General features: G+C 44.5%; 1 protein-coding gene across 17 annotated transcripts in view; it reads left to right on the top strand.

Annotated features, from left to right (window-relative positions):
• tns1b (tensin 1b) overlaps nt 1–14,819 on the top strand; it is a 162,035-nt gene that overhangs the window by 129,937 nt on the left and 17,279 nt on the right. For all 17 annotated transcript variants that reach the window (XM_037110284.1, XM_037110279.1, XM_037110280.1 and 14 more), the window contains one exon: nt 12,513–14,027. In XM_037110284.1, coding sequence (XP_036966179.1) covers nt 12,513–14,027 — 1,515 coding nt within the window. The remainder of the gene's footprint in view (nt 1–12,512; nt 14,028–14,819) is intronic.

Raw genomic sequence — 14,819 nt, 5'->3', positions numbered from 1 at the left:
GTCCGGATCGCAGCTGCTTTTGTGAGGAAAGCGCGAGGCTACTTACAACAAGTTTTATGCCCTCTTTGCTTATCGAGGCATTGCATAAAGCCTTTAAATTATAGGGCCAATGTTTTGTTGGGTTCACCATTGGGTAACTTCTGTCCGTGTGGTTGTTGGTTTCCAAAGATTGATGTCGACTTTCATTGTGTTTATTCTGTAAAAACAGCTACAGCTGCTGCGGGCGACTTTCAGCACAGGGATTTTTGTCGTGCCTGCACCTTGCACAAACACATGAGAATGTCCAAAACATCAGAGGTCAGCACAACGTCTCCACAAATAACATGATTGTAATTATCAAAGGAAGGGCACGTCCGTGGTGATCAAATCCATAGTTGTGAAACGAGTGGGTTTGTCTCGAGGACGCACTTGGACTTCAGCGCCACATGTTGCCCTCTCGGAGATGAAACACAATCCAAGAAGTTCAGTTTGAAGGTGCATCAGATGAACAAATATATATTTCAAATGATTCTAAAACAGCAGCAACAATCCTCTGATTCCCCTCGACGGTGTGATTTCATGCTAAACTGCGTCATTCTCTTCACACAGTAATAAAACAGGAATCTGGACATGTGTTTTACTGCAGTTCTGTGCCAGATGATGTTGATGACCCGCTGCGTATTCTTGGTTGATGACTCTCTATGTCAGCACCCTCGCTGTGTTGTGCCGATGTATTGGTGTCAGCGATCTGAATTAAGAGGCTGCAGTTTGTTATTGTTGCGCTAAAATCAGCTTAACTGAGGACGTGACTGAATGTCGGTCATCAGCGTGTCGAGTTAATCACCATCATGTTTAGTTCTGTGCATGTGAATGCAGCATGAGTCCTGCAGTGCTCTGACAGTGAGGGGTGGATCGTGTTTCTGTCGGTGGATATTGAGAGTCGTTTTGTTGGATGTTCTGTTGTTGTTTACCATTCGGTCCCAGTGATTGGTTCAGCTGGCCACGCCGCCGCATTTCTGGCATATTGGGACGAGAGATTAGAGACAACAACAAACTGAGACATAAATAAAAGAAAATTATGGAGAGTAAAGGCAGACAATTTGAGGGGACGGAGAAAAAATATGAGAAAGAGATATTTTTAACATTTAATCACAGAAAAGGGCGACTTATTCTTCACTGATAATTCTTTTCAGCATTAGTTTCTGTTTTGAGTGTTTCATGTCTATCAAATAACATCACGTTCATTTAGATTTAGTTGGGGGACATTTTAAAGGATATAGAGTTTATATTTCACACGGCTATATTAGGAATAAACTTTGCTGCCTTTTTCTACTGAACCAGTTTATTAAGATGCAGACTTGGTTGTGGGGAAAAAAACACAACTAAAGTGAAAATTAACCAGTCTGGGGAATCAGTGTCTGTTTGGGCTTTTTTTAAAAGTCATTTCCTTTCTGGTTCTGAACAGAGTTCTTGTAATCTGGTCCAAACTTTAGCCGTGTTGAATCTCACACAGTCTTAAACTGCCACTGTCTCTCCTCTGAGGAGTCGGAGGAGTTAAAGCGAACTCCTCCGCTCGGCTGTGAAGCTCTTTTGTGCACACATTCACAGGAGGAGGAGTGACGGAGAATGTCAGTGTGGGTTTGTGCACGCTGCTGCGCAGCACAGACAGACCGACAGCTTCTCAGCGTTACATGTTGAGTTAGTGTCCAGCATTTCTTCGATTCCCCCTTTTTTTCCAAGCTGTTGAAGAGCTCAGTCTTCAACCTGTGTCCAGTTTGTCGTCTGCTCTTTGTAACGACCGGAGGGAAAAGTGGTCACAAACTCAAGCAGCTGACGTCTTTCACAACATGTGAGTAGCATGCTCAGCAAACCAGAAACTTGATTTTCTGCTTTATCTCAAAATGCACTGAATTACTTATTGACATCAGGTTGTCTATTATCCAAACACTTGGCCACATTGTGTTGCACAACCCTATTTTTTTTTTTTTTACTGTTTCAACCACACTAACATGGAAAGTTATTCTTTGAAGTTTAATCTTTTACGAATGCTTTTATCAAATCCTGATGAGACATGGAGGCACACATGGCAGTCTGCTTTTATTGACTTAAAGGATCATTTAAATGTATTACATCTTAGCTCTGTTTTTTTGTAGTTTTGGCCATTGTTCATCAGAAATGAGAGCATTACTATTTAGTACTTATTAAGTTATTAGCTGAGATCTGGAAATGTGGCAACAAGTCTAAATAGCGTGCAGGTTTTAAATAAACAGAAAAATAGTCGACTTACTTGGAAGAAAAAACTAATGCGAGCGTAGAAATCATTCCCCAAACATCCATCAGGGTTTGCAGACTAACTTCCTGGTTCAACTGTGGTCAACTTCAAATGATCCCAGATCTCAGCTATGTTTAATGATAGAAAGACTCCAAATGTAATAAATCAGCATATATATTATTGAACTGTACATTAAGGGCCTTGAAGTGTTTTGATCTGTGAGAAGTGAAGTTTTCAGCCACTGTAGCAAATCTGAAAAACAACACGCCCGAAGTGTCCTTGATTTCTCTACGTAAGCTTATTTTCCGATGCCAATAAGTTACTGTTTATCCGAGGTCAGAAAATCACTTCCCTGTGTCGAGAAGTGGCAGCCCAGATGTATGTGTTGTTTTGCACACTCGGTCCAGGAGGTCAGCGACGCATTAGTCACAGGAGGATGTCCCGCAGCCTCAACTCACCCGTCAGAAGGGATGAGCTGACCGTGCCTGCCCCGGCGGGGCTCGGACCTCTTGTTGCTGCATTCTTAAGAATCCGAAGTTCAAATGAGTCAAGACAAATTCAAGTCTGTATTTGTGTTGCCTGCTGAGCGACGGACAGAGGTGGAGTCAGAGGGGGACTTATGTAATCTTGGTGGAGATGGAAGTTGATGCAACAGGATGATATCACTGCTGAGACCGTCTCGTCCCAACGGATGACTGAGATTCAAATGGGCCAAGAGTAGTGCAAGAAGCAGGTGAGCAGTAAATTACTGCAGACAGCAGTGTGATATATAACCATTACTAATTCAGAACAAATGCAATGTTGCAGAGATGTCCCTAAATTTGGCAAATTACAGCATAGTAATTCTAAAGGAATTTGGTGTTACGTCACATCTGTGTCACCTGGTTCTTCAGCTACTCTCAGCTCAAAATATTTATTGAAATACTGATTTTAAAGGTTCATTTAGTAAGAAAGTTGATTTTTGAGTCTCATTCCAAACTCATCAAATGCTGACACTTCACGATGGCGACTGACCGACCTACAATCCCAAAGCTTCAGTATTTGTCGTGTGGAACTTTGACACAAAGTGGACCTTAAAGTTCGCAAATCAACAACTCATTCTGTCTTCAATCAAATCACACATGCATTCATACCATTTAGCAAATCAGATAAAAGCCCCAGCTAGCCATCAGCTATCCTCAGATCAACTGTCAATTTGTTGTTGATCTCGAGGTTAGCAGGCTGGATGGCTGAGGAGGGAGAAAAGAGCAAATCTCACATTGCAGATTTTCATTCACATCATGCAGGAGTAGCTCCTATGGTAATAATAATATAATGTTTGGATTTATTGACACCCACAACAACGAGGAGTTCATGCGCAGAGTCTCATTCATGACCTGGAGTCAGTAACTTGATCATGGGTCGTTCATCAGGACGAGATACGAAAGCGTTAACTTCTATCCCTCATTTGATGGTCGGGTTCTCTGTTGATCCATTCTTCTAGGGCTTGTTATTGGTATGGTTCCAGATGAGTTTTTTTCATGATCAGATGAAAAATAGATTAACATGTCTGTGTGAATTGATTTGAGTGTGAACATCAGGCTCTGGACGGCAGCTGTCCACCTCACGTGACATCTGCTGACCTGAAAAATTCTGGCATCCGACACTTCCCAGCCGACTCTGACAGCCGCTCCCGCTGATGCTGAAAGCCAAGTTGCTCCATAGGAATGTTTCCCATCGTACCGTAGACATGGTCAGGCTGTGGCGTGGCTCCAAGAAGATGCAGAGGTGAACCGTCTGCTCTTTTGTGTTGGCAACAGGCTTTCAGTATCAATCCCTCAGTCTGGTCTGAGGCTTTGGGACGGATTAGGCTGCTTTGACTCCAAACTTTGCTCAGCTCCCATTGCATAACAGCCAAGACAGAAAAAAATAAAGGCCTTCTAGGAAGAACTGCATCGACACAAAGAGACAACAAGTGCCTTGTGTTGCGGAGTGTCCCCGTTTGGACCCTGGCTGAGGGGGCACAGGGGGCACGGGGGCGGGGGTTTCTGCTAGGCGACAACAACTCAAATATGATAGCAACTTCTCAGACAGAGGTTTTCTAGCTCTGGATGTACAGTAACAGAATCTAACGGTCATTAGAATGTGTAATTTTCATAGAAGGTCTTTGCAGACATTGCTAATCCCGGGGAAGAGAGTGCTAATTATCCGTCGTCCATGATGTGTAGGAATGAATGAGCCGTCTGTTGCCTCCTCGCAGATGCAGCTTCACTCCAGCTGTTGGCCAGACATTCTTTCTCTCTCTCTCTCTCTCTCTTTCCCCGTCTTTCTTTTTCTCCGGCCATCTTTGCACAGCTGATCTGGCTAAAAATGCCATTGCGGAGCCAGGACATAATTAATCACGATCACTTTCCACAAGCTTTTCTCACAAGATCTCCTTTCACTCAGCTTTGATCCATTGATGTCAGTGCTCTATCTGAGGGGAGACTGTTAGAAATCGCTTTATCTCGGTCAACAGTAAACCATCACTTGTGGATGACATGGTACTTTAACAAGGACATTTATAAGTAAATGGTAAATTCAAGTCTTAACTGTTGACAGCACTTGACTGCCACTCTTTCTAGCTGACAGTTGAACATTAATACGCACCTTTCTCACAGGATGGGATGCCTGAAGTGCTTACACATTGTAAAAAGGCTTTTCATAGGCACTTGTCCCGCAGCTAGTCGTCCTCACCCTTTTCCTGTTAAATGTTTTTGCTTCGTAAACCCAAAGAATCGAGCAAAAGTAAGAATGGGAAGACCAAGAGCTTGCACTTTCTTTATTAGGCACCACTGTCTTGTTGCGGGAGTGTTATTGGCCTGGAGAATCCGTCTGCACGGGTCAGTTAGCTCACTAAAAAGACCCCTCCTGAGCCAAGGGGCTGGACGGACACGGGAGATGAACTTCACAGGCAGAAAGGGACTAATTTTTCAGCATGAACTCAAATGCTTTCATTTTGGCCCCATTGGGAACACTGGCCTCTCCTCCCATGTTATTATCTTTCTTTTTAAAGAGAGTCCTATTCATGCACCAGCCTTTTTCCTGGTCTTTGTCATAACACTGTGTTCTTCGCTGCACAAGAAGCACTGCTTGAAAAAGGTTGTGTTATACTGGCCACTATACTGCCAGTAACATCAAGAAACAGATACTGGCCAAGTCCGTTTTTCTTCATTGGTTGGTTTAGGGTTGCAGATGGTGGCAAACGGTCAGACCGCTGTACAGATTCAGGCCCTGGTGGTGGTGCCTCAGGTTTGTACCAACCAACAGGAAGGTAGTGAGCAGGTGTTGCGTCATGGCCATCGCAACTGGGGATTGGATGTAAAGATTGTTGTACCATCCTGCTCTTTCTTTCCCATCTGTGCTCATAGGTACTAAGAGTTGGCTGGTGACACAATGACTGATCGAGCAGAAGTCATTAAAAACATATTTTTCTCCAGCTGATCGAGGCCGCCAAGGAATGCTTTTTACCACAAAAACTTGGACCACCATAATAAAAGTGTGGACCACCACTACCGCCTTCATGCTCTGCTGTTAAATTCTTTTTGAAAAGTGAAGAGTAAAAACAATGATTTGCGACACTGGAAAAATTCTACATCCCAACAATCACAAAGTTTTGGTCGCCTGAAGGCACAAGAATCACATAAATACAGCTTTCATATCAGGAAGTGTCTGATCAGGCAAGGCCAGCTTGTGTCTGAAGCACTAACCAGGATGTTGATCAGAACAGGACCTGACGAGAGCTGCTTCGAGGAGGATCTGCGTAAACTATCAAGGCTCCTGGCAAAATGAAGCGGCTCTGTCTTTGTAGTCGCTCCAGACTAAATTTAGCAAGAGTTAGCCCATCAAAGCTTCTCCTCACCTCTAGAACGAGATAGTTACAGCCAGCTCATCAGACGCTCTCCTCATTTGGCCCTCAAGATTTTCCCTACGCAACCCCGCTGCTAACGACCGCTAATGACTTTTCCTGAGACTCAACCTCATCCAGAGTGAAACATAATGCTCTGCATGGATGAACTGTCTGGCTGATATATAGCACATGGTGTCTGTGTTGGTCGTGTCCGTGCTTTGTGTTTGTTTTCAGTAACAGTTGTGCTAAAAATAGTCACTACTTCTGACCAATACTGGTGTCAGGTTACCGCTTGTGTTGCAGAGCAGTTTTAAATACAGAGGCCTCGATTTACTTGGATATTGTAGTATTACAGGATTGTTATTTGAAAAGAAATGACTTTGTGCTCAACTTCAAGGTACATTTGTGAATTTCAGTGATGGCAAGTTTAAAAGGTGCAAAGAGCATCCATGTAAACATCAGTCAGTATTTTCACTTCCATTACCTCGTCCTTTGTTTCTCCAGTCCTGGCCAGTTTGCACTCACACATTGATTCAGCACTCTGTCATGTATATTTAATGAGCTGCAGGGCAAGTGTTCATTAAGCCGGAGCGAGTTCCTGTACTTACATTTGACTTAGCATTTTGTGGCTGTGGATGTTGGCAACAGCTGAACTGTACTTAAACGTACCGTATATACTGGTGTGCTTTTGCAGTAATGCGCTGAGAATACCCATCAATAGCATTTAGCTTATTACTTTGTATTGTACAACCCCAATTCCATAAAAGTTGGGATGCTATAAAAGCACGTGTTTCACATAAAGTGGCGAGCGTCACACTACCTTGTCTTGTTCATACCCATCATAATACTATCACCGGTTACCAATGAGCCTGTTTACCTGTGGGATATTCCAAATAGGTGTTTTGAAACATGTTGTGTGTATAGAATAAGCGTATATTTACAAAAACCAATGAAGCTGATGAGGTAAAACATTAAATATACAGTCTTTCCAGTTGAGAATACGTCGGAAAACAATCAGCAAATCATCACATTCTGTTTTATGTTTGACACAGCATCCTAAATATATATTATATACAATATATAAATATGGATTGGTATTGCACAATGAGTAAGCCACTAAGAAAACTTAAGTGTTGCTTTATTTTTATCAGGCATCAGGTTCATGAGCTCCCCGCTGACTATTTTAATTCATTAGTCTCATCCGATCTTTGCAAGTCTAATTAATCCACCTCAGAAGATTTAATAGCCTCTTGTGTGTAGATCATTTACAAAGCCACAGTATTACTTTAATAGCTGTCCTTGAGCTAACTCTCTCATACAGTAAAGGCATGCTTTGTTGCCAAATCAATAGTTCAGCCATTAACTTTAACCAAATATGGCGCTGGGCTATACTTACATACTGTTAGAGTATCATGCACGGTTTTAATTCTCTCGGGCTTCTTGAATGTAAATACACTTTATTCTTGTCGTGGCTATTAGTGGTTTCAGCAGTCGATGCCTGAGGGGACATTCTTAGAAAATGTTTCATCATTGCTTTTTATTAATGTCACACTTGTGGCCGGTAGACACGGACCCCCAACTGTTTTGGAACGCCCACACACACACACACACACACACACACAGACACAAGCACGGAGTTTCACATGGTGTTTGTTCATGTAAGCTGGAGGGGAAACATGCTATTTCCGCTGTTAAGGGGGATCTATTGCCACAGAGGTCAGAGCTCAGAGTTTAGAGATCAAGAGGTCACAGAGTTGCACCATCTGGCCGACAGGACCTCAAAATATCTGGAGGTGTTTACCGTCTGAAACACGGACTGACGCTCGATTTTTATCTGAAGTATGAGTCAAGTCGGTTTTATTTAGATCGCGCCAACTGGGTCATGACATGTTTTTAATCGGAGCTCGTCCAGATCATACTCTTTAATTAATTCACAGAGACCTAACTTTCACAGATAGTGGCATGAAAGAACATAACAGGCAAAGACCTCGGAGCAGAGATTCTTTCCGTTTGGTGAGGAGTTGTTTCCGTTAAATTCATCAAGATGTGTGGTTTAAGTTATGAGACATGAGCACCTAGTTTTTGCATGACAAGGACCACATCTCTAAGTCTATACTTGACTTAGGGGGTATTTCAGTTTGGGACGCAAATGCATGAGTTTTATGTGTAGCTATGACCAACCAACAGCTGCGTGTTTGGCTCTGTTTGTTAACACACTTTTATACTCCAGGAAATAATAAGTGTTGCCTCATCTGCCAATGTTGTGATCTCAACATCCAAAACGTAACATTTTCTCTTTTGGTTCCTGGCTATCACTTAACTTGCATTCGTGCTGGCATTGTATGAAGGGGAATCGGTCAGGTGCCGTCAGTTTAGGCTGATTTTAGATGAATAGATGGCAGGTGTGAAAGTTACAAATGGGATTCTCAAAACCGGCTCATGCAAAGTTATAGAGTTCAAGCACAACATCATAAATGATTTTAAGATTAAGTTCAAGTGTAAATCTATGAACGTTTCTGAGAATGGGCTGTGTAGACATGCATCAATGTGAGCGAACAGTTTAAACGCCTCGCACTGCATTTTACAATCGTGATTCGCTTGGTTTGTTTTAACTTTTGTGCATCTGCTTTCTAAAGGAAACCTTCAGTGATTTTTGCCTCTCTCTAATGACCAGGATTTAGTGACGAAACCAATCGCTCATTCCAGACCGGTTAGACGTGGTTCACTCTCCCCCCTGCTGTCGTATAATTAGTTAGCTCTCTGAGGTCAGGATTGCAGACATTCTCCTCTGACTAATGTGCTTGGGATCACAGAGCAAGTATTCACCTCCTGCAGAGTATGTACAAACACAAAGTGTAAGATATCACACGTACATATGCCGCTTCTTATCACATGAAGGAACACTGTCAAAGGTTATTTGTAGAGGCTTGTACTTGCTCATTTCAACTGAATGAAAGCAGCCGCAGACATAGCAGCACATACAGAAGCAGTCACAACAAAAATAGTCCGCTTGCCGTAAAAAGTCTCCTGAGTGTGAAGTGACGGGTTAGATTTCCTGTTGTACGAATGGGGATCCTGTGGCTTTCTCATCAGTCACGTCACCTCTAAAGTGAAGACATGAGTTAGTTGGAAAGGGCTGACTAAATTGGGCTTTCATTTGATGTGGGAGTGGGATCATAGCACATCGTCATCATCATCATCATCATCGCCATCATCATCATCATCACTGAGAGAGCAGAGTGAGAGGGCAGGGGGAGGATGTGAGGCCACAAAGAGAAGAGTTGGTGTGATGATCTGTGAGTCAAATGAGGAAACAGTATCACAGTGCAGTCCACGATCATGCAACTTCCATTGAATCTGAGTAAAATGAGAATGTTTTGTGGAGGCAAGAGTCACGTGTTTATTCTTATCAGTCAGAATGACGACTGTGCTTTGTTGTCAGTTGTTCTGGGTTGTTCCTTGCAATAGTAAAGTGGCTGTCCTGCATGCTAATGTGTACAGATGGCGAGGTGATACGAACGTGACCGCGGACTGAAGAGCTTTCAGACTGTGGGAAAAGAGTTTTTGTTTTGTGTGTTGCATCCCAGTGAACACATACTGTACATCATTTGCACTTGACGTTATCATTTCAAATCAAATCTATTATCTGTGCCGTGAACAACACCCTCTGTCTTTAGACCTTTCAAAAGGAGCCCCATCTATATTCTGTACAAATCAGATCAGCAGCCAGTCGATGTATTCTTCATATTCTATTTTTTACCCTCTAATCGTTGCTCTGTTTTCTCCATCTGCCTGCAGCAGGGTGGAGTTTTCTCCCTGCTTCCTAGCTTGGAGCTCGCTCGTTAAATGACTGTTGTTGGACGAAGTAACTCTTTCCATTACATGAGTGTTTTCGACACCAGTGGGATTGAGGAGGGGCATCTGAGTGTATGTGTGCATGGAAAGGGCTTATTTCTGTATATTCTATATTTTTCATCTATAGCGTTGACTTGTTTTTATACACTGGAATAATTTGCAGACAGAATTACCGGAAAACATTTTATTTTAATAGAACAAAAACCTTTTTATACTCACAGTGGAGGCTAATAAAATTGTATCTCAAGGAAGTAGGTGTGGGTGATACGGGAATCTGAAGGGACTGATGTCATTCTATCAAACTTTTCTCACTGGAGTTCAGTGGCCCGGCATCCCCCCTCCTCCCTCCACGCACCGTCAAACAGGCTGTTGTGATAGACCTCCCACATACGCACACACAGCAGGGGCAGCCTTTAGACTAGTGCAAACCACTGAGCAGCCAGCAACAGCAGTATCTGTCCTGAACCGGCCAGACAGCTAGTCAGGACAGGGAGGAGGACAAGGAACGGTAGCCAAAACCAACTCCCGTAACTGCTGCTGTAATCCCTCATGTCCCACCCGGGGGCTCCTCTGCAGGGCTTTTCCCAGCTTAGATTGGGACTGTACCGTCGTCCACTGCTCACACAGGTAGGGGAGCCGCCTCCTGTGGAGGTGTTTCTGCTTTTTTGACAGGGCTTTGACTTACTTTGAGGTGACTTGTTAAAGTGTTGTAGCTCAGCTTGGGCTGTGTGTGTGATCATCCTAATTGCGTGACATTTGGCTACGGGGCAGGTGATAATAAAGGAGCTGAAATGGAGAGAGTCAGGGGAGCTCTTCTTTCACGACTTATGTCTATGTTTATCAGCATGACTGAGGCATTAAATGTGTGTGTGCGCATGTGGACGGCGGTGCATGCACCTAACTTGATACTTAAGCAGTTTCATGAGCTATATAAATGTGTTATGATGACTTGATTTGGACCTCGTGTCTTAGAAGATACCTTTTCAGGGTAGACAACACGGAATTTAGTGGATAATTTGTATTAAAAGCTACCAGACATCCAACCATTTGCATCAGAATTGTTCTGTATTGGCTTTGGCAGGTATTCATTCTGGTATTTTTTATACTACCTTGAGTGTTGATGTACTGTGTTAATTAAACGACAAGTGCGAACTTGTCAAAATGGCATCCGATACTACAAGCCAACTCCTTCAACGACCAGTGTACCAATCAAAGTAACTCACTAATGGATTAGTAGTAGAACAACATGTGCTGTGACCAACTACCACTGGATTTGTTTCCACCAGCAGCCTGCTACAGTGCGCCATTCCCCTGGCAAGTTGCCCCGGGGCCAGCCAAGGAGACCTTGCAGTACCCAGCCTGTGTACGCCCACTGAGCTCCATTACAGAGCCCCGTATTCACCAAAGGCGAGATGGAGATATCTATAAGTTACAGAGACACAGACAGCTCCTTTGTGCGGCTCCCCTTCCCAGCTGTAGAATCAGATTTGGTTATCGGAACATGCCTCATCATGGGTTATGAGGTTTCTTGGGAACTTAAATGGACAGTGGAAGAAGAATTATCTAACATGGTATTGCTGTCCACTTTGCCCCCCTGAAGCACGCATGACCACACAGATTGTTACTTAATGGTGCAGAGCATGTGACGTAGTTCTTATCACACTTTATAAGAACAGATCGCTTTAATCACGTGTTGGCTTTATGAGAGAATGCAGGAGGAAAACAGCTTGATGTAAGCTGGTGTGTATGTGTGTGTGTGTGTGTGTGTGTGTGTGTGTGTGTGTGTGTGTGTGTTTCAGCCTTTTCAGTGTGACTCTCAGTATGTTGAGCTTTTGTTTTGCTTTGGGTTTCGGAAGCCAAGAAAAGCCTCCAGGCCTTCCTTGCTCTGTGAGGCTGATTTTCCAGCGATGACTAAACTTTTCTGATTGGGGCACCCTACTTCCTCTTCTCTGGACTTGGGTGTGGCTGTTTGTAAATGTGTATGTGCAAGGGGCGTGTTTTTTTGTGCTCGGCGAACACAGTTTACATCGCAGCTTTCCATCGGAGTTTATGAGTTTATACATTGGTAGAAATGTCTGTGATTTCCATTCATCCAACTGGTTTCTACATCAAGTCATCATCCTCACAGTTGTTGGGATCATCAGCAAGTAATATCAACAACTGATCAATCCTCTGGTATGCCAGTGCCCCTCAGGTGGCACAGATTAAGTCATCTGGCTTGAGAGAGTGCAAAGCAGGCTCCTGTTATTTCATCGTTTTTTCCACAGCGCATGCCACAGCCTCTGCTCATTTCCTGAAGCTGGCAGAAAAGGGGGACGTGAGCCAGTGTTTTATTTAAGTGCAGCTGTTTTGACCATGCCCACATAATCTCCTGGTACCCCCACTTCTCTCAGGGATAGTTCCACACTCTTACTTGATGAATACTGTCTGTTTTTGTTTAATGGATTACACGTTTTGATCTGCAATTTCCAAAGAGCTAGGACTTTAAAGATAATTTAGTGTTTCTGATGAGCCTCTGTCTTTATCTGTTTGTTTCAGAAGTCATCCATACTGAAGGACCCCTGGACGGAAGCCTCTACGCCAAGGTTCGCAAAAAGGAGTCCGTTGAGGGAACAGTCACAGCGAACGGCCTCCCTCCCACTGCTGTTGAACATGCCCTCCCTGTGGTTGATCATGCCTTGTCAGTGAGCAGTGACTCAGGAAACTCCACTGCCTCCATCAAAACTGACCGAACTGATGACGCGGCAGCAGCCCCTCAGGCTTCCACAGTGAGCCAGACACACGTTCCTGCAGGTGAGGAGCTACCCTCGGTTCATCATCAAGCCCCACCTGTACAACAGCCAATCAGTCCCCAGGAGAAACAGGAGCTGGAGCAGCTGCTGAGTGGATTGGAGGGGCCCATGCATCGACAGGGCTACCTGTCCACCCCAACCTCCACTGTTGGAGGCATGCTTCACTTGGTGCCTGCGCAGGTCCATGTCAATGGGCACAGTAGCATCGACCGTGAGACAGACATTTTAGATGATGAACTGCCCACCAGTCAAGAGGGCAACAGTGTGGACAGTTTGGGGACGTTCTCCTCCACAGAGGGTCGGGCTACACCAGCCGATATTTACTACCAGTCTGAGTCAATTATCAATGGCCAGGACCATGTGCCGTATCTCGAGCGCAGCGCCCCAGAAAAGCCTCTGGAATCCGTCCAGCTACAGGTCGGCGTACCGAACAAACCTGTCAAATTGTCCCAAAGTGATTCAGCCCCGTCCTCGGGTAATTACATGGCAACGCAGAATGGCAATTTGTACCACTCTCACTCATTTGGTGCAGAGCCAAACTCTCTGCCACAAGCTCCCGCGCGCACCACCAGTAGCAGGGATGCCGTCCAGCGTGGTCTCAATGTTTGGCAGCAGTTCGGTGTCCCCGAGGAGCCAGTGACTGAAGGCCTCACTTTTAGTCCACCTCCCTCTGTAGCAGTGATTCCCAGTCACCACAGCCTCCCACAGTTTCCTCATCGCCACAGCGCCTCCCAGCAAGAAATTGAGCAATCTATTGAAACCCTCAATCTTCTCATGATGGACCTGGAGCCAGGCCGTTCGCTGGTGCCAAAGTCCCAAAGTGCTCCACCGCGGGAAAACAGTGCCGTAGTGACCACCCAGCCGTCCTTCTCCCAGAGCCAAACCAGGCCCTCCTACCAGGCAGACACTGCCATTCATACCCACTTTTCTGGCCCCAAGTCCAGCCTGGCCAGCCACTCGTCGCCACCTCAGATGTCACCCGGGAAACCTAGTACGCCAGAGCCTACTGCTGTCCAGGGATCTCTGAGTCACTCATCTGAAATGGCCGGACCTGGTCCTTTCCCACAAGCAACCCCCTCTGTAGCTGGTCACATCCAGGTGAAGCCCATCAACACATACCCACCAAGTGCATTGGCGCAGTTTGCAGAGGCCCCTGAGTCCCAGGGACGCCCGAGTGCTGCCTCAGCATCACCCCAGCCAAGAGAAAGCGAGCCAGATGAAGTCTTCAACGTTGAAGGTCTGGTGGCCCAAAGAGTGGCGGGTAAGTTCTAACATTATTTCATCCTGATAATTACATCCTCCTGGTTGTAGACTTCAACTGTATCTTCTTCCAAGAAGCACCCAAACTTTTGGCTCATTATTTCCACAAACAATCCTTAATCCAGGAGAGAATATTTGCTTTTTTACCACATAACATTTACAGCACTGTAATGTTGAACCCATCAGCCGTGCTCTGTACACACACATACTCATGGAAATCACTGTTCTGCCCTTATCTCATTTCCTGACCGTCACCTCATCACTCAGGCTCAAACAGGAAGTGTTCTCTTCAGTCCAGCAGGTTGACTGTTCCTAGATAAGCACATCAGACATCCTGCAGAGCAGCAAGAAAGTCAACAAAAGGCAGTGTGATAGCCGAGCCCAGTGCCAGAAAAAGGTTTTCTAGAATCAGCAGGACGGTTCCATTAACTTCACTGCCATTTAAATGTAGTTAGCGGTTCACTTTACGCAATACTAAATGCTAGTTTCACACCATTAGGGTTGGAAATGTAGTGTGCTGTTTGTGTGAGGTCAATGAGACCCATCTTGAATTTGATTTCTGCATCTTTTTTCAGAGAAATTATCCTTTTTTTTCATGACTTGTGTGGAGACATTGAAGACAACACTGTTTCATTTATGGTTTAGGTTTGATGTCCAGGCTTTCAGCATCCTTTAAATATGTGGAAAATATCAGTTACCCTCTTGTTTCTTGTTCTCTGTCATAGGCGGAACCTCATCTTTCTTGTTTTTCCTTTCCTAGCTTTGTCATCATCATTCTTCTTTTCTCTCATCA

Source organism: Acanthopagrus latus, chromosome 9, assembly GCF_904848185.1.
Source record: "Acanthopagrus latus isolate v.2019 chromosome 9, fAcaLat1.1, whole genome shotgun sequence".
NCBI lineage: Eukaryota > Metazoa > Chordata > Actinopteri > Spariformes > Sparidae > Acanthopagrus > Acanthopagrus latus.
This window is presented reverse-complemented; position numbering and strand designations above follow the sequence as displayed.